The 17,951-nt window shown below is 52.3% G+C and overlaps 2 protein-coding genes across 3 annotated transcripts in view; one reads left to right on the top strand and one right to left on the bottom strand.

The window, feature by feature from the left end:
* LOC140400210 (neurexin-2-like) overlaps positions 1–17,951 on the bottom strand; it is a 2,085,493-nt gene that overhangs the window by 1,684,180 nt on the left and 383,362 nt on the right. The window lies entirely within an intron of this gene.
* LOC140399946 (ribosomal protein S6 kinase alpha-5-like) overlaps positions 1–17,951 on the top strand; it is a 147,047-nt gene that overhangs the window by 15,552 nt on the left and 113,544 nt on the right. For both annotated transcript variants that reach the window (XM_072489432.1, XM_072489431.1), the window contains exons 2-4: positions 3,670–3,741; positions 10,996–11,214; positions 16,610–16,725. In XM_072489432.1, the coding sequence (XP_072345533.1) occupies positions 3,670–3,741; positions 10,996–11,214; positions 16,610–16,725 (407 nt within the window). The remainder of the gene's footprint in view (positions 1–3,669; positions 3,742–10,995; positions 11,215–16,609; positions 16,726–17,951) is intronic.

The following is a 17,951-nucleotide window of genomic DNA, read 5'->3' as shown; positions in this document are numbered from 1 at the left end:
CACCTCATCCTCCACCTGTTCTTGCTCTTTTTCAACCATCTGATCAAAAATCGTTTCTGATAATTGCACTTCAACTTCATCTTCACTCTTTGATTTCTCCTCTTGTCTTAACCTGTGACTTTGCGACCTTGTTACTACACAATCCGGAAAAATCCCAGGATATTCGTCCTTCAACACTTCAGTTGTCTGATTTTCCACTGGCTTATCAACCACAGAAGGCATCACTCCCACCTGCGATCCAGCTATATCATTACCCAAGATAAACTGTATTCCTGGACAAGATAGTTTATCTATTACTCCTACTACCACTTCACCACTCTTCACTGGACTTTCCAACCTTACCTTATATAATGGAACGCTACTCCTCTCACCCTGAATTCCACATATCACCACCTTTTCTGGCAACATTCTTCCCAAACGATATAATTCTTCATCTCTTACCATTAAAGATTGACTAGCCCCTGTATCTCTCAAAATTGATAATTCTTTACCTGCTCCTCCTGATACACATGAGTAAACTTTACCCACACAAGTAAATTCTTTAAAGACATCTGGCACCTTCTTAACAATTACTTCTTGAACAGGCTGTACAATCGTTTGCACCTCCTTCACTTCCCTTGGGCTTTCCTTTACCACTCTAACAAATCCCACTGTCTTATCCTGTTTTACCACATCAGCCTTCTCAGTGCTTTTCTTCAACCACCAACACGGTGACTTTACATGGCCTAGTTTATTACAGTGAAAACATTTGAAACTTTTCATTTCTTTTCCACCCTCCTGGATTTCTTTTTTAATCTGAGGTGCACTCTCTTTATTGTCTCCCATCAGATCACCTTTACCTTTACCACTTGAATATTTCTCATGTCCCCAGTTTCTATCCCTCACCGGCTGAAACTGATGTCGGAAACCAATCTTTGATTTATGAACTAATTCATAATTATCTGCCATTTCTGCTGCTAATCTCGCAGTTTTAACCTTCTGTTCTTCCACATGAGTTCTCACCACATCAGGAATTGAATTTTTAAACTCCTCCAAAAGTATAATTCTCTGAGAGCTACATACGTTTGGTCTATTTTCAAAGCCCTTATCCACCTATCAAAATGACTCTGTTTGAGTCTTTCAAACTCCATGTATGTTTGACCAAATTCTTTCCTTAAATTTCTAAACCTTTGTCTGTAAGCGTCAGGCACGAGTTCATATGCACTTAAGATGGATTTCTTCACCTCCTCATACGTTCCAGATACCTCCTCCGGTAGTGATGCAAACACTTCACTAGCTCTACCTACCAGCTTTGTTTGAATCAGTAACACCCACATGTCCTGTGGCCATTTCATTTGTTTAGCTACCTTCTCAAATGAAATGAAAAAGGCTTCCACTTCCTTCTCATCAAACCTTGGCAATGCTTGGACATATTTAAATAGATCCTCACCACGTCTTCGACTATGACGCTCTGTCTCATTATCCTCATCCATCTGTACTTTTCCCTTTACGTCTGCCAATTTTAACTGATTGTCATGTTTCATGGCCATTTTCTGAAGTTCAAATTCCCTCTCTTTATCTTTTTCCCTGATCTGTATCTCCCTTTCTTTTTCTTTTTGTTCTGCTAGGGCTATTCGCTTTTCTCCTTTCTTCTCTCTCCTTTTCTTTTTCCTCTCTCTCTCTTTCTCTCTCTTTTTCCTCTCTCTCTCTCGTATTCAAGCCATTTAAATTCTTTCTTATGTTCCATTTGTTTAATTTGCAACTGAATTTTTGCCATTTCCAATGAGTCACACTCTATCTCAGGCAACTTTAAATGCTTAACCACCGCCATAATTACCTCAACTTTTCGCATTTTCTCAGGTAATGTTAACTGCAATGTTCTTGCCAAATCTAACAGTCTGCTTTTCGTTTCGGTCCGTAAAGTACTACGTGTAACATTCTTCACCCCAAAAAACTTCTGAGCCTCTGAAAGAGCCATTGTTCACAACACTCTCCCCACTTAAACTAAAATACCACACCCGAAAAGCAACAATCCTTCACTGTCTATAAGTTCACAAAAGCCAGTCCAATAGATAGACTTTTATCCCCCTCGAGCCCCCAATTGTTATGGGCGAGGCGTTTTCAGAACCCCAAAATGTATCATGGAGTTCAACCACCCTCTCCCTTTAATGTATTTGTTGCTTTTCCTAGCACACGGCTTGTTCCCTAGGTGTGGGATTACAAATATGGACACGTGGGTTTTTAAACACAAAATACTGTTTATTCCATGAACTCAACTTAACATCTTAAATAAACATTGGGTCTCTTAACACCCCTTACTTCAAAGTTAACTCAGAAAATATTGCAACAATAAATAAATCCTTAAACTGTTCCTTCAAACTTCTAAGAGACTTAACACCTTTAAACAGTATCACATCAGGTTAAAGGATATATATATATTTTCTGTAGAATGGCAAAGATATATTAGCTTGGGTGACTTCAGCTCCAGCACCTTGCTTTCTTCATGCTGCTCTCTGGAAACCCACAGACACACCCACACTGCTTTCTCAAACCTGGCTTTCTCCCTTCAAACAGATCATAGCAAACCAGAACTTCTCAAGCTGCTGTCTCAAACTGGCTTTCTACTTTTAAACTGCTCTCAGCAAAACCAGCCAGGCACTTTTAAACTGCTCTCAGCAAAACCAGCCAGGCACTTTTAAACTGCTCTCAGCAAAACCAGCCAGGCACCTTTCAAACTGCAAAACCACCCTGCAAAATGGCTGAACTGAGCTGAGCTCCACCCACTCTATGACATCACTGTTTTCTTAAAGGTACATTGCTTAAACGTTCAGTTCTTAAAGGCACTCTCGCATGACACCTCCCCCCAAGAAAAAAAACCCCACCAACTTCAAGATGGTTTCATTTTTCACTTTTGCACCATCCACTAAGAAATGTACACAGTAAATATACCTTTTTGTTTTAAAAAAAAAAAACAACACCTGCAAACCGGTATAATAATATAGCCCATTTTTCTTTGTTCTTCTTCCTCCAACCAAAATCCTTCTCGATTGACAGTCTCTTTCAACAAAGTCTCTGCACGATCCATCCATTCCTCTACTCCTCGGCATTTCTCTTCAGAATCAGATAATTTAGTTCAATCTGACCACAGAGCCCCTTGCAATTCTCCAATACAGGAACATTGGTGATCACAGCTTTCAGGCAGTCAAATGCCTGTTGAAAGTCCGCTGTCCATTGAATTTTCTTACGTTTCTTCAGCAATTCCATCAGTGGAGTAATCACGCCACAAAACCTTTGGACAGCTGTTCGATCAAATTCATTCATGTTAAGAGATCGCATTGCCTCCCTTCGTCTTGAGGGTATCAGAAACTCCTCGAGGAAAGTGTCCGTGCGAGATGGTGTGGCCGTGCGAGACCGCGTGTCCGTGCGAGATCGCGTGTCCATGCGAGACCGCGTGTCCGTGCGAGACCGCGTGTCCGTGCGAGACCGCGTGTCCGTGCGAGACCGCGTGTCCGTGCGAGACCGCGTGTCCGTGCGAGACCACGTGTCCGTGCGAGACCGCGTGTCCGTGCGAGACCGCGTGTCCGTGCGAGACCGCGTGTCCATGCGAGACCGCGTGTCCGTGCGAGACGGTGCCGCCGTGCGAGACTTACACTCAGCTCTCCAATGTTTGAATTGTTTTCCCTTTTCCAGCAAACCTGACGGGCCACACCGAGAAAGTGGGAATGGAGAATTTCGAACTGCTGAAGGTGCTTGGGACAGGAGGTGAGCTTTACGAGGTTGGGCGAGGTGGGGAGGGCTGGGCTGGAGGGGCCGATGGGAGTAGAGGGAGTGAAGGTGGCAATCGGGAAGATGCAGGCGGGAAAGGCAGCGAGCGTTCCCGGTGGAACATTTAAGGAAAAGCTGGCGCTGTTGTTGGTGTAAATGCTGAGGACGCGATGGGTAAGGAGCCCTCACCTCGATGCTGCTCGAGGACAAGGATCCGGTGGGTCGTACAGGCCCGTATCTCTGCTGAATGGGGCACCAAGGTATCGGCAAATGTGCTGGAGTTAAGGCAGCATCTCATTCTAGGTATCGGGGGTTCAGGTGGCCTGGGATTGGGCAGGGCTTCGCAAGCTTAATTCTTTTATTTAAAAAAAAAATATTTTATTGAAAATTTTTGGTCAACCACCACAGTACATTGTGTATCCTTTACACAATAATATAACAGTATAAATAACAATGACCTGTTTTATAAACAAAGAATAAATAATATATAACTAAAACTAAAACTAAATGGCAACTGCCTTGTCTCAGATAAACACTCTCCAAAAATATGATTTAACAGTCCAATGTACAATTATTTATAGCAACGACCTATACATATTATACATATATATTAATAACCCTGAGACTCCTTCTGGTTCCTCCCACCCCCCCCCCACCCACCCCCCCTGGGCTGCTGCTGCTGCTGCCTTCTTTTCCATTCCCTCTATCTTTCTGTGAGGTATTCGACAAACGGTTGCCACCGCCTGGTGAACCCTTGAGCCGATCCCCTTAGGACGAACTTAATCCGTTCCAGCTTTATAAACCCTGCCATGTCATTTATCCAGGTCTCCACCCCCGGGGGCTTGGCTTCCTTCCACATCAACAGTATCCTGCGCCGGGCTACTAGGGACGCAAAGGCCAAAACATCGGCCTCTCTCGCCTCCTGCACTCCCGGCTCTTGTGCAACCCCAAATATAGCCAACCCCCAGCTTGGTTCGACCTGGACCCCCCCTACTTTCGAAAGCACCTTTGTCACCCCCACCCAGAACCCCTGTAGTGCCGGAGATGACCAGAACATGTGGGTGTGATTCGCTGGGCTTCTCGAGCATCTCGCACACCTATCCTCTACCCCAAAAAATTTACTGAGCCGTGCTCCAGTCATATGCGCCCTGTGTAATACCTTAAACTGAATCAGGCTTAGCCTGGCACACGAGGACGATGAGTTTACCCTGCTTAGGGCATCTGCCCACAGCCCCTCCTCAATCTCCTCCCCCAGCTCTTCTTCTCATTTCCCTTTCAGCTCATCTACCATAATCTCCCCCTCGTCCCTCATTTCCCTATATATATCTGACACCTTACCGTCCCCCACCCATGTCTTTGAGATTACTCTGTCCTGTACCTCATGCGTCGGGAGCTGCGGGAATTCCCTCACCTGCTGCCTCGCAAAAGCCCTCAGTTGCATATACCGGAATGCATTCCCTTGGGGCAACCCATATTTCTCGGTCAGCGCTCCCAGACTCGCAAACTTCCCATCCACAAACAGATCTTTCAGTTGCGTTACTCCTGCTCTTTGCCATATTCCAAATCCCCCATCCATTCTCCCCGGGGCAAACCTATGGTTGTTTCTTATCAGGGACCCCACCAAGGCTCCAGTCTTTCCCCTATGCCGTCTCCACTGTCCCCAAATTTTCAAAGTCGCCACCACCACCGGGCTTGTGGTGTATTTCTTCGGTGAGAACGGCAATGGGGCCGTCACCATAGCTTGTAGGCTAGTCCCCCTACAGGACGCGCTCTCTAATCTCTTCCACGCCGCTCCCTCCTCTTCTCCCATCCACTTACTCACCATTGAGATATTGGCGGCCCAATAATACTCACTTAGGCTCGGTAGTGCCAGCCCCCACCTATCCCTACTATGCTGTAAGAATCCCTTCCTCACTCTCGGGGTCTTCCCGGCCCACACAAAACTCGTGATACTCTTTTCGATCGTTTTGAAAAAAGCCTTCGTGATCACCACCGGGAGGCACTGAAACACAAAGAGGAATCTCGGGAGGACTACCATTTTAACCGCCTGCACCCTCCCTGCCAGTGACAGGGATACCATGTCCCATCTCTTGAAGTCCTCCTCCATTTGTTCCACCAATCGCGTTAAATTTAACCTATGCAATGTACCCCAATTCTTGGCTATCTGGATCCCCAAGTAACAAAAGTCCCTTGTTACCTTCCTCAGCGGAAAGTCCTCTATTTCTCTGCTCTGCTCCCCTGGATGCACCACAAACAACTCACTTTTCCCCATGTTCAGTTTATATCCTGAGAATTCTCCAAACTCCCGAAGTGTCCGCATTATCTCTGGCATCCCCTCCACCGGGTCCGCTACATATAACAACAAATCATCCGCATACAGAGATACCTGGTGTTCTTCTCCTCCTCTAAGTACCCCCCTCCACTTCTTGGAACCCCTCAATGCTATTGCCAGGGGCTCAATCGCCAGTGCAAACAGTAATGGGGACAGAGGGCATCCCTGCCTTGTCCCTCTACGGAGCCGAAAGTATGCAGATCCCCGTCCTTTCGTGACCACACTCGCCACTGGGGCCCTATACAACAGCTGCACCCATCCAACATACTCATCTCCAAAACCAAATCTCCTCAGCACCTCCCACAAATAATCCCACTCCACTCTATCAAATGCTTTCTCGGCATCCATCGCCACCACTATCTCCGCTTCCCCCTCTGGTGGGGGCATCATCATTACCCCTAGCAGCCTCCGTATATTCGTATTCAGCTGTCTCCCCTTCACACACCCAGTTTGGTCCTCATGGACCACCCCCGGGACACAATCCTCTATCCTCATTGCCATTACTTTGGCCAGGATCTTAGCGTCTACATTTAGGAGGGAAATAGGTCTATAGGACCCGCATTGCAGCGGGTCCTTTTCCTTCTTTAGGAGAAGCGATATCGTTGCCTCAGACATAGTCGGGGACAGCTGTCCCCTTTCCTTTGCCTCATTAAAGGTCTTCATCAGTAGCGGGGCGAGCAAGTCCACATATTTCCTGTAAAATTCAACTGGGAATCCATCCGGTCCCGGAGCCTTCCCCGCCTGCATGCTCCTAATTCCTTTCACTACTTCCTCTATTTCAATCTGTGCTCCCAGTCCCACCCTTTCCTGCTCCTCCACCTTGGGAAATTCCAGCCGGTCCAGAAAGCCCATCATTCTCTCCCTCCCATCCGGGGGTTGAGCTTCGTATAATTTTTTATAAAATGCCTTGAACACTCCATTCACTCTCTCCGCTCCCCGCTCCATCTCTCCTTCCTCAGCCCTCACTCCCCCTATTTCCCTCGCTGCTCCCCTTTTCCTCAATTGGTGGGCCAGCAACCTGCTCGCCTTCTCCCCATATTCGTACTGTACACCCTGTGCCTTCCTCCACTGTGCCTCTGCAGTACCCGTTGTCAGCAAGTCAAATTCCCTCCTCCGGTGCCTCCGCATATTGCCTGTCCACCCTCAGAAGTTCTTGCAGCAACCGCTCCCGTTCCCTACTCTCCTGCTTTCCTTTATGTGCCCTTATTGATATCAGCTCCCCTCTAACCACTGCCTTCAGCGCCTCCCAGACCACTCCCACCTGGACCTCCCCATTATCATTGAGTTCCAAGTACTTTTCAATGCACCCCCTCACCCTTAGACATACCCCCTCATCTGCCATTAGTCCCATGTCCATTCTCCAGGGTGAGCGCCCTTCTGTTTCCTCCCCTATCTCCAAGTCCACCCAATGTGGAGCGTGATCCGAAATGGCTATAGCCGTATACTCCGTTCCCCTCACCTTCAGGATCAACGCCCTTCCCAAAACAAAAAAGTCTATTCGCGAATAGACTTTGTGGACATAGGAGAAAAACGAAAACTCCTTAATCCTAGGTCTGCTAAATCTCCACGGGTCTACTCCTCCCATCTGCTCCATAAAATCTTTAAGCACCTTGGCTGCTGCCGGCCTCCTTCCAGTCCTGGACCTCGACCTGTCCAGCCCTGGTTCCAACACCGTATTGAAATCTCCCCCCATTACCAACTTTCCCACCTCTAGGTCCGGGATGCGTCCTAGCATCCGCCTCATAAAATTGGCATCATCCCAGTTCGGGGCATATACGTTTACCAAAACCACCGTCTCCCCCTGTAGTTTGCCACTCACCATCACGTATCTGCCCCCGCTATCCGCCACTATAGTCTTTGCCTCCAACATTACCCGCTTCCCCACTAATATAGCCACCCCCCTGTTTTTCGCATCTAGCCCCGAATGGAACACCTGCCCCACCCAACCTTTGCGTAGTCTCACCTGGTCTATCAGTTTCAAGTGCGTTTCCAGTAACATAACCACATCTGCCTTAAGTTTCTTAAGGTGTGCGAGTACCCGTGCCCTCTTTATCGGCCCGTTCAGCCCTCTCATGTTCCACGTGATCAGCCGGGTTGGGGGGCTTTTTACCCCCCCCCCCTTGTCGATTAGCCATCCCCTTTTTCCAGCTCCTCATCCGGTTCCCACGCAGCTGTGTCCCGCCCAGGCGGTGCCCCCCCGCCCATCCCACCCCATACCAGCTCCCCCCTCTCCCCAGCAGCAGCAGCCCAATAATTCCCCCCTCCCACCCCCCCCCGCTAGATCCCCCACTAGCGTAGTTACACCCCCCATGTTGCTCCCAGAAGTCAGCAAACTCTGGCCGACCTCGGCTTCCCCCCGTGACCTCGGCTCACACTGTGCGAGGCCCCCTCCTTCCTGCTTCTCTATTCCCGCCATGATTATCATAGCGCGGGAACCGAGCCCGCGCTTCCCCCTTGGCCCCGCCCCCAATGGCCAACGCCCCATTTCTTCCACCTCCTTTCCTCCCCCCACCACCTCCTGTGGAAGAGAGAAAAGTTACCACATCGCAGGATTAATAACATAAAACTCCTCTTTCCCCCCTTTTTACCCCCCTCTTCGCCCCCCATACTCGCCCCACCACTTTGTTTCAAACGTTCTTTTTTTAATAACCCGCTCATTCCAATTTTTCTTCCACGATAAAAGTCCACGCCTCATCCGCCGTCTCAAAGTAGTGGTGCCTCCCTTGATATGTGACCCACAGTCTTGCCGGTTGCAGCATTCCGAATTTTATCTTCTTTTTGTGAAGCACCGCCTTGGCCTGATTAAAGCTCGCCCTCCTTCTCGCCACCTCCGCACTCCAGTCTTGGTATACGCGGATCACCGCGTTCTCCCACTTACTGCTCCGAGTTTTCTTTGCCCATCTAAGAACCATCTCTCTGTCCTTAAAGCGGAGGAATCTCACCACTATGGCTCTAGGAATTTCTCCTGCTCTCGGTCCTCGCGCCATCACTCGGTATGCTCCCTCCACCTCCAGCGGACCCGCCGGGGCCTCCGCTCCCATTAACGAGTGCAGCATCGTGCTCACATATGCCCCGACGTCCGCTCCCTCCGCACCTTCAGGAAGACCAAGAATCCTTAGGTTGTTCCTCCTCGCGTTGTTCTCCAGCGCCTCCAGCCTTTCCACACATCGTTTATAGTGTGCCTCGTGCATCTCCGTCTTCACCACCAGGCCCTGTATGTCGTCCTAATTCTCGGCAGCCTTTGCCTTCATGACCCGAAGCTCCCGCTCCTGGGTCTTTTGCTCCTCCTTTAGCCCTTCGATCGCCTGTAGTATCGGGGCCAACAGCTCTTTCTTCATTTCCTTTTTGAGCTCTTCCACGCAGCGTTTCAAAAACTCGTGTTGTTCAGGGCCCCATATTAAACTGCCACCTTCCGACGCCATCTTGGTTTTTGCTTGCCTTCCTTGCCGCTGCTCTAAAGGATCCACCGCAATCCGGCCACCTTCCTCTCCTTTTTTCATCCGTATCCAGGGGGGATTCCCTTCTGGTTCACCGCACAGTACTTTTAGCCATTAAAGTTGCCATTGGGGCTCTTATTAAGAGCCCAAAAGTCCGTTCCACCGGGAGCTGCCGAAACGTGCGACTCAGCTAGTCATTGCCGCACCCGGAAGTGACTCCGGAAGCTTAATTTGACTAGTTTTGGTGGGGAGGGCGACTTGCTGAGGTGGCACAATCTCCTTCTGCCGTTGGCGGGCGGGTACAGGCAGTAAGAGGAATGTTTTGCCGTGATTTCCATTTTTATTTCAGTGTCTGCTGGTCTTTTTTTGCCAAAGGTGTTTTACAGGGGGATGGACAGTCCGTTCTCTCTGGACGGGGAAGGTGACCGGGATTAGGAGGGTGATACTGCAGGGGGGGGCGGCAGGCGAGGGGGCTAGGCCCCCCGAATCTGATGTATTATTATTGGCGGCGAATGCAAAGAAGGTTCAGGGATGGAATCGGGAGGTGGGGGGGGGGGGGGGGGGCGCTAGGTGAGGCTGGAGGCGGGCTCCTGCAGGGGGTCGGGGTGCCAGCGCTGGAAACAGTGCCCCTCCCGATGGCCCCCGGGGAATATTTGGCGAGACCGGTGGTGGTGGCCACGCTGAAGATCTGGAGGCAGTTTGGGCAGCATTTTAGGCTGGGAACGGGGTCGGAGGGGATGCCGATTTGGGGGAATCACGGGTTTGAGCCGAGTAGGATGGATACCAGATTCCGGGGATGGGAAGAGAAGGGGATCAGGGATTTGAAAGATCCGTTCCTGGGAGGGCGATTTGCGAGCCTGGAGGAGCTGAATGAGAAGTTTGGGTTGGCGCAGGGGCGAAGGTTTCAGGTATATGCAGGTCTTCGCGACCTTCCCGTTAGGAGGGATTGGGAGGTGAGGGGGCGGATGTTTTAGCCTTCGCAATGCTGTTGGCTCGCAGGCGGGTGGAGGTCCGCTTCGCCACCCTTGTTGGGGTGGAGGTCCGCTTCGCCACCCTGTGCCTTGGCGTGGTGGTGGTGGGAGGCCTGCCGGAGTTTCTGACCCTGGAGAAGATGATGTTTGAGCCGGGCGGGGGGAGGCGTTGGTGAGTGAGGGGTTCCACAATAGTTGGGGGTTTGTTCATTTTGCATTTTGGGGAGTTGGTTATTGTTGACTGCTGAGGGAGGGGAGGGGGGGAGGTATGAGGGGATAGGAGTGTAATGTGTTGAGGGGGTTTTGTGTTTGTTGTAAATTGGAAACAATGTTGAAAATTTGGAATGAAATACTTTAAAAAAGATAAAGAATATATTGGAGGACAAGTTACCAGATTGCTGATGACGAGGAACAGGCAGGAAAGGGTTGACCTTTACTGAAACGTGAGGCAGGCCAGAGAGGCCGAATGGCCTCACCAATGTCTCACATTTTCTGTTTCTTGGCCTCACAGCTTACGGGAAGGTCTTCCTGGTGCGCAAGGTCAGCGGGCATGACGTGGGCAAGCTTTTCGCCATGAAGGTGTTGAAGAAGGCCTCCATTATTCAGAGAGCCAAGACCATGGAGCACACCAAGACTGAGAGGCAGGTGCTGGAGCATATTCGGCAAAGTCCGTTCCTCGTCACCTTGCACTACGCCTTCCAGACCGACACAAAACTCCACCTCATCCTCGGTAAGTCTCGGACTGAGGTTCAGGGCCACAATGCCAGTCTCTCTCTGTCTCTCTCTCTCTCTCTGTCTCTCTCTCTCTCTCTGTCTCTGTCTCTCTCTCTGTCTCTCTCTCTCTGGCTGTCTCTCTCCCTCTCTCTCTGCCTCTCTCTCTTTCTGTCTCCCTCTCTCTCTCCGTCTCTCTCACCCTCTCTCTCCCTCACTCTGTCTCTCTCTGTCTGTCTCTCTCTCTCTGTCTCTGTCTCTCTCTCTGTCTCTCTCTCTCTGGCTGTCTGTCTCCCTCTCTCTCTGCCTCTCTCTCTTTCTGTCTCCCTCTCTCTCTCCGTCTCTCTCACCCTCTCTCTCCCTCACTCTGTCTCTCTCTGTCTGTCTCTCTCTTCCTCTCTCTCTCTCTTTCTCTCCCCCCTCTCTCTCTCTTTCTCTCCCCCCCCCCTCTCTCTCTCTGTCTCCCTCTCACTCTCCCTCTCTGTCTCCCTCTCTCTCATTCTATGACCAGGGCCTTCCTGTAAGTTAGTTCTGCAGCCAACACTAAATGTCACGGGGGCAAAGACATGGGGTGCGATTCTCCGCTCCCACGCCGGTTGGGAGAATCCCCTGGCGCGTCATTTTTCCCCGCGACGCCGGTCCGACGTCCTCCCGCGATTCACCCAAGCGGCGAGCACGGCCCCGTCGAGTTCTGCGCGGCGCAGGCCGGAGAATCGCCCGGGACACCCAAAATGGCGATTCTCCGCTACACCTGCTATTCTCCGGTCCGGATGGGCCGAGCGGCCTGCCCAAAACGACGGCTTCCCGCCGGCGCAATCCACACCTGGTCGCTGCCGGCGGGAACAATGCGGGAACGCTGGGGGGGGCGGCCTGTGGGGGGGGGGGGGGGGGGGGTTCTTTCACCGGGGTAGGACTCAAAAGGGGTCTTGGCTGCAATCGGTGCCCACCGATCGGCAGGCCGGCCTCTCTGCAGGAGGACCTCCTTTCCTCAGCGCCCCGCAAGATCCATCCGCCATCTTCTCGCGGGACGGCCTCGGGGAGGACGGCAACCACGCATGCACGGGTGACGCCAGTTAGGCGGCGGATGACGCTGCGCCGCTTTTACGTGGCGCCAATGCCCGGCGCGCGCTGACGACGCTGCTTTCACGACACGCCCCCCGAGTTTCTCGCCCATTTTCGGGCCCTGAATCGGTCGCGATCGGGGCCGTTTAGCGCCGTCGAGGTGTTCACGACGGCGTGGGCACTTAGTTGCGGGAACGGAGAATCGCGCTCCACGGTCTCCAGCCTTCACCTGAGGCCCCTTGGGTTAATGGGGAATACAGAGTGTAGAGGGAGCTTTACGCTGTATCTAACTCCGTGCTGTACCTGTCCTGGGAGTGTTTGATGGGGACAGTGTAGAGGGAGCTTTACTCTGTATCTAACCCCGTGCTGTACCTGTCCTGGGAGTGTTTGATGGGGACAGTGTAGAGGGAGCTTTACTCTGTATCTAACCCCGTGCTGTACCTGTCCTGGGAGTGTTTGATGGGGACTGTGTAGAGGGAGCTTTACTCTGTATCTAACCCTGTGCTGTCCCTGACCTGGGAGTGTTTGATGGGGACAGTGTAGAGGGAGCTTTACTCTGTATCTAACCCTGTGCTGTACCTGTCCTGGGAGTGTTTGATGGGGACAGTGTAGAGGGAGCTTTACTCTGTATCTAACCTCGTGCTGTACCTGTCCTGGGAGTGTTTGATGGGGACAGTGTAGAGGGAGCTTTACTCTGTATCTAATCCCGTGCTGTACCTGTCCTGGGAGTGTTTGATGGGGACAGTGTAGAGGGAGCTTTACTCTGTATCTAACCTCGTGCTGTACCTGTCCTGGGAGTGTTTGATGGGGACAGTGTAGAGGGAGCTTTACTCTGTATCTAACCCCGTGCTGTACCTGTCCTGGGAGTGTTTGATGGGGACAGTGTAGAGGGAGCTTTACGCTGTATCTAACCCCGTGCTGTACCTGTCCTGGGAGTGTTTGATGGGGACAGTGTAGAGGGAGCTTTACTCTGTATCTAACCCCGTGCTGTACCTGTCCTGGGAGTGTTTGATGGGGACAGTGTAGAGGGAGCTTTACTCTGTATCTAACCCCGTGCTGTACCTGTCCTGGGAGTGTTTGATGGGGACTGTGTAGAGGGAGCTTTACTCTGTATCTAACCCTGTGCTGTCCCTGACCTGGGAGTGTTTGATGGGGACAGTGTAGAGGGAGCTTTACTCTGTATCTAACCCTGTGCTGTACCTGTCCTGGGAGTGTTTGATGGGGACAGTGTAGAGGGAGCTTTACTCTGTATCTAACCTCGTGCTGTACCTGTCCTGGGAGTGTTTGATGGGGACAGTGTAGAGGGAGCTTTACTCTGTATCTAATCCCGTGCTGTACCTGTCCTGGGAGTGTTTGATGGGGACAGTGTAGAGGGAGCTTTACTCTGTATCTAACCTCGTGCTGTACCTGTCCTGGGAGTGTTTGATGGGGACAGTGTAGAGGGAGCTTTACTCTGTATCTAACCCTGTGCTGTCCCTGACCTGGGAGTGTTTGATGGGGACTGTGTAGAGGGAGCTTTACTCTGTATCTAACCCAGTGCTGTACCTGTCCTGGGAGTGTTTGATGGGGACAGTGTTGAGGGAGCTTTACTCTGTATCTAACCCCGTGCTGTACCTGTCCCGGGAGTGTTTGATGGGGACAGTGCAGAGGGAGCTTTACTCTGTATCTAACCCCGTGCTGTACCTGTCCTGGGAGTGTTTGATGGGGACAGTGCAGAGGGAGCTTTACTCAGTATCTAACCCCGTGCTGTACCTGACCTGGGAGTGTTTGATGGGGACAGTGTAGAGGGAGCTTTACTCTGTATCTAATCTCGTGCTGTCCCTGACCTGGGAGTGTTTGATGGGGACAGTGTAGAGGGAGCTTTACTCTGTATCTAACCCCGTGCTGTCCCTGACCTGGGAGTGTTTGATGGGGACAGTGTAGAGGGAGCTTTACTCTGTATCTAATCTCGTGCTGTACCTGTCCTGGGAGTGTTTGATGGGGACGGTGTAGAGGGAGCTTTACTCTGTATCTAACCCCGTGCTGTACCTGTCCTGGGGGTGTTTGATGGGGACAGTGTAGAGGGAGCTTTACTCAGTATCTAACCCCGTGCTGTCCCTGACCTGGGAGTGTTTGATGGGGACAGTGTAGAGGGAGCTTTACTCAGTATCTAACCCCGTGCTGTCCCTGTCCTGGGAGTGTTTGATGGGGACAGTGTAGAGGGAGCTTTACTCTGTATCTAACCCCGTGCTGCACCTGTCCTGGGAGTGTTTGATGGGGACAGTGTAGAGGGAGCTTTACTCTGTATCTAACCCGTGCTGTCCCTGTCCTGGGAGTGTTTGATGGGGACGGTGTAGAGGGAGCTTTACTCTGTATCTAACCCCGTGCTGTACCTGTCCTGGGAGTGTTTGATGGGCACAGTGTAGAGGGAGCTTTACTCTGTATCTAACCCTGTGCTGTACCTGTCCTGGGAGTGTTTGATGGGGACAGTGTAGAGGGAGCTTTACTCTGTATCTAACCCCATGCTGTACCTGTCCTGGGAGTGTTTGATGGGGACAGTGTAGAGGGAGCTTTACTCTGTATCTAACCCCGTGCTGTACCTGTCCTGGGAGTGTTTGATGGGGACAGTGTAGAGGGAGCTTTACTCTGTATCTAACTCCATGCTGTACCTGTCCTGGGAGTGTTTGATGGGGACATTGTAGAGGGAGCTTTACTCTGTATCTAACCCCGTGCTGTACCTGTCCTGGGAGTGTTTGATGGGGACAGTGCAGAGGGAGCTTTACTCTGTATCTAACTCTGTGCTGTACCTGTCCTGGGAGTGTTTGATGGGAACAGTGTAGAGGGAGCTTTACTCTGTATCTAACTCTGTGCTGTACCTGTCCTGGGAGTGTTTGATGGGGACAGTGTAGAGGGAGCTTTACTCTGTATCTAACCCCGTGCTGTACCTGTCCTGGGAGTGTTTGGTGCGGACAGTGTAGAGGGAGCTTTACTCTGTATCTAACCCGTGCTGTACCTGTCCTGGGAGTGTTTGATGGGGGCAGTGGAGAGGGAGCTTTACTCTGTATCTAACCCCGTGCTGTACCTGTCCTGGGAGAGTTTGATGGGGACAGTGTAGAGGGAGCTTTACTCTGTATCTAACCCCGTGCTGTACCTGTCCTGGGAGTGTTTGATGGGGACAGTGTAGAGGGAACTTTACTCTGTATCTAACCCCGTGCTGTACCTGTCCTGGGGGTGTTTGATGGGGACAGTGTAGAGGGAGCTTTACTCTGTATCTAACCCCGTGCTGTACCTGTCCTGGGAGTGTTTGATGGGGACAGTGCAGAGGGAGCTTTACTCTGTATCTAACCCCGTGCTGTAACTGTCCTGGGAGTGTTTGATGGGAACAGTGTAGAGGGAGCTTTACTCTGTATCTAACTCTGTGCTGTACCTGTCCTGGGAGTGTTTGATGGGGACAGTGTAGAGGGAGCTTTACTCTGTATCTAACCCCGTGCTGTACCTGTCCTGGGAGTGTTTGGTGCGGACAGTGTAGAGGGAGCTTTACTCTGTATCTAACCCGTGCTGTACCTGTCCTGGGAGTGTTTGATGGGGGCAGTGGAGAGGGAGCTTTACTCTGTATCTAACCCCGTGCTGTACCTGTCCTGGGAGTGTTTGATGGGGACAGTGTAGAGGGAGCTTTACTCTGTATCTAACTCCGTGCTGTACCTGTCCTGGGAGTGTTTGATGGGGACAGTGTAGAGGGAACTTTACTCTGTATCTAAGCCCGTGCTGTACCTGTCCTGGGGGTGTTTTATGGGGACAGTGTAGAGGGAGCTTTACTCTGTACCTAACCCCGTGCTGTACCTGTCCTGGGAGTGTTTGATTGGGACAGTGTAGAGGGAGCTTTACTCTGTATCTAACCCCGTGCTGTACCTGTCCTGGGAGTGTTTGGTGGGGACAGTGTAGAGGGAGCTTTACTCTGTATCTAACCCCGTGCTGTACCTGTCCTGGGAGTGTTTGGTGGGGACAGTGTAGAGGGAGCTTTACTCTGTATCTGTTGAAACTCTCCACCAGCTGCTCCATTGACCACTGGGCAGGCAGCGATGCCCCCTTGCCCTCCGCCATCTTCACCAGTGTCGCACCACAAAAACTGCCCTCCTCCAGCTGCTCTCTCTTCCTCGTGGCACTTCTTGTCCGCTGAACCATGCACCAGCCTCACCTTCCCTGGGCACTCGCGTACCACTTTGCCCTCAAACACCACAACATTCAGGCGGGGAGAGGTAGACTAAAGCCCTCTTCGAGCGGGAGCCACCAAATGTGCGACCGCTCACTCCAATGGCCGCCACCGGAAGTTATGTCCAGAAAATTTAATGCTGCCTCTTTTTGCTTCTGCCCAGACTATGTCAGCGGGGGTGAGCTGTTCACCCACCTCTACCAGCGAGACCACTTCTCCGAGGCAGAGGTTCGCATCTACATCGCGGAGATCGTGCTAGCGCTGGAGCACTTGCATAAGGTTGGTGTCGCGCCGGCCTTGTCTCGTCGTGCGATATTGGGGCAGCCTGCGTCACCTGCCCACGTTACCCACCCCCTCTTAGAGACTTACAATCTCCCGCCGGATTCTTCGCCCCGACTCCAGCCGTCGGGTATCCCAGCATGCCCAGCTGTCGTGAACGCCCTCCATTGTCCAGCACCCGGGGCCTACCCTTCTGTGTCTGCGAGCTGGCTCGTCCCTGAGGCGGCCAATCTGGACAGGAGCAAGGGGCGAGAAGGCCGGGCCGGAGATATTAGCGGGAATGGATAAAAAATATTCCCGTGACCGCCCCCTGTCTGCATCGCCAGGCATTGCTTCCTCGTTCTTCATGTTAAACCGTATAAATCACTGTGCGGGTTATCAGCTGCAATCTGGGGTGTCATTCTCCGACCCCCCGCCGGGTTGGAGAATCGCCGGGGGCCGCCGTGAATCCCGTCCCCGCCGGTTGCCGAAGTCTCCGGTACCGGAGATTCGGCGGGGGCGGGAATCGGGCCGCACCGGTTGGCGGGCCCCCCCGCTGGATTCTCCGGCCCGGATGGTCCGAAGTCCCGCCGATAAATTGCCTGTCCCGCCGGCGTGGATTAAACCACCTTTTGAACGGCGGGACAAGGCGGCGCGGGCTCCGGGGTCCTGGGGGGGGGGGGGCGCGGTGCGATCTGGCCCCGGGGGGGGGGTGCCCCCACGGTGGCCTGGCCCGCGATCGGGGCCCGCCGATCCGCGGGGGGGCCTGTGCCGTGGGGGCACTCTTTCCCTTCCCCCTCTGCCACGGTCTCCACCATGGCGGAGGCGGAAGAGACTCTCCCCACTGCGCATGCGCGGGGAAACTGTCAGCGGCCGCTGACGCTCCCGCGCATGCTCCGCCCGGGGATGTCATTTCCGCGCCAGCTGGCGGGGCACCAAAGGCCGTTTCCGCCAGCTGGCGGGGCGGAAATCCCTCCGGCGTCGGCCTAGCCCCTCAATGTTGGGGCTCGGCCCCCAAAGATGCGGAGCATTCCGCACCTTTAGGGCGGCGCGATGCCCGTCTGATTGGCGCCGTTTCGGGAGAATTTCGCCCCTGGTGTCTGATTCTGGGCGTGTAACTTCAAGCGGGATTTCTGTGCCTCGGAGGGAGGTGGGGCGATTTACTGAACCGTACCAGGGGATTTGGGCCTGGAGAGAGTGGGGAAGCTGGGATTGTTCTCCTTCGTGCAGAGAAGGTTTTGTGGGAA

Source organism: Scyliorhinus torazame, chromosome 24, assembly GCF_047496885.1.
Source record: "Scyliorhinus torazame isolate Kashiwa2021f chromosome 24, sScyTor2.1, whole genome shotgun sequence".
In the NCBI taxonomy this organism is placed as follows: Eukaryota; Metazoa; Chordata; class Chondrichthyes; order Carcharhiniformes; family Scyliorhinidae; genus Scyliorhinus; species Scyliorhinus torazame.
This window is presented reverse-complemented; position numbering and strand designations above follow the sequence as displayed.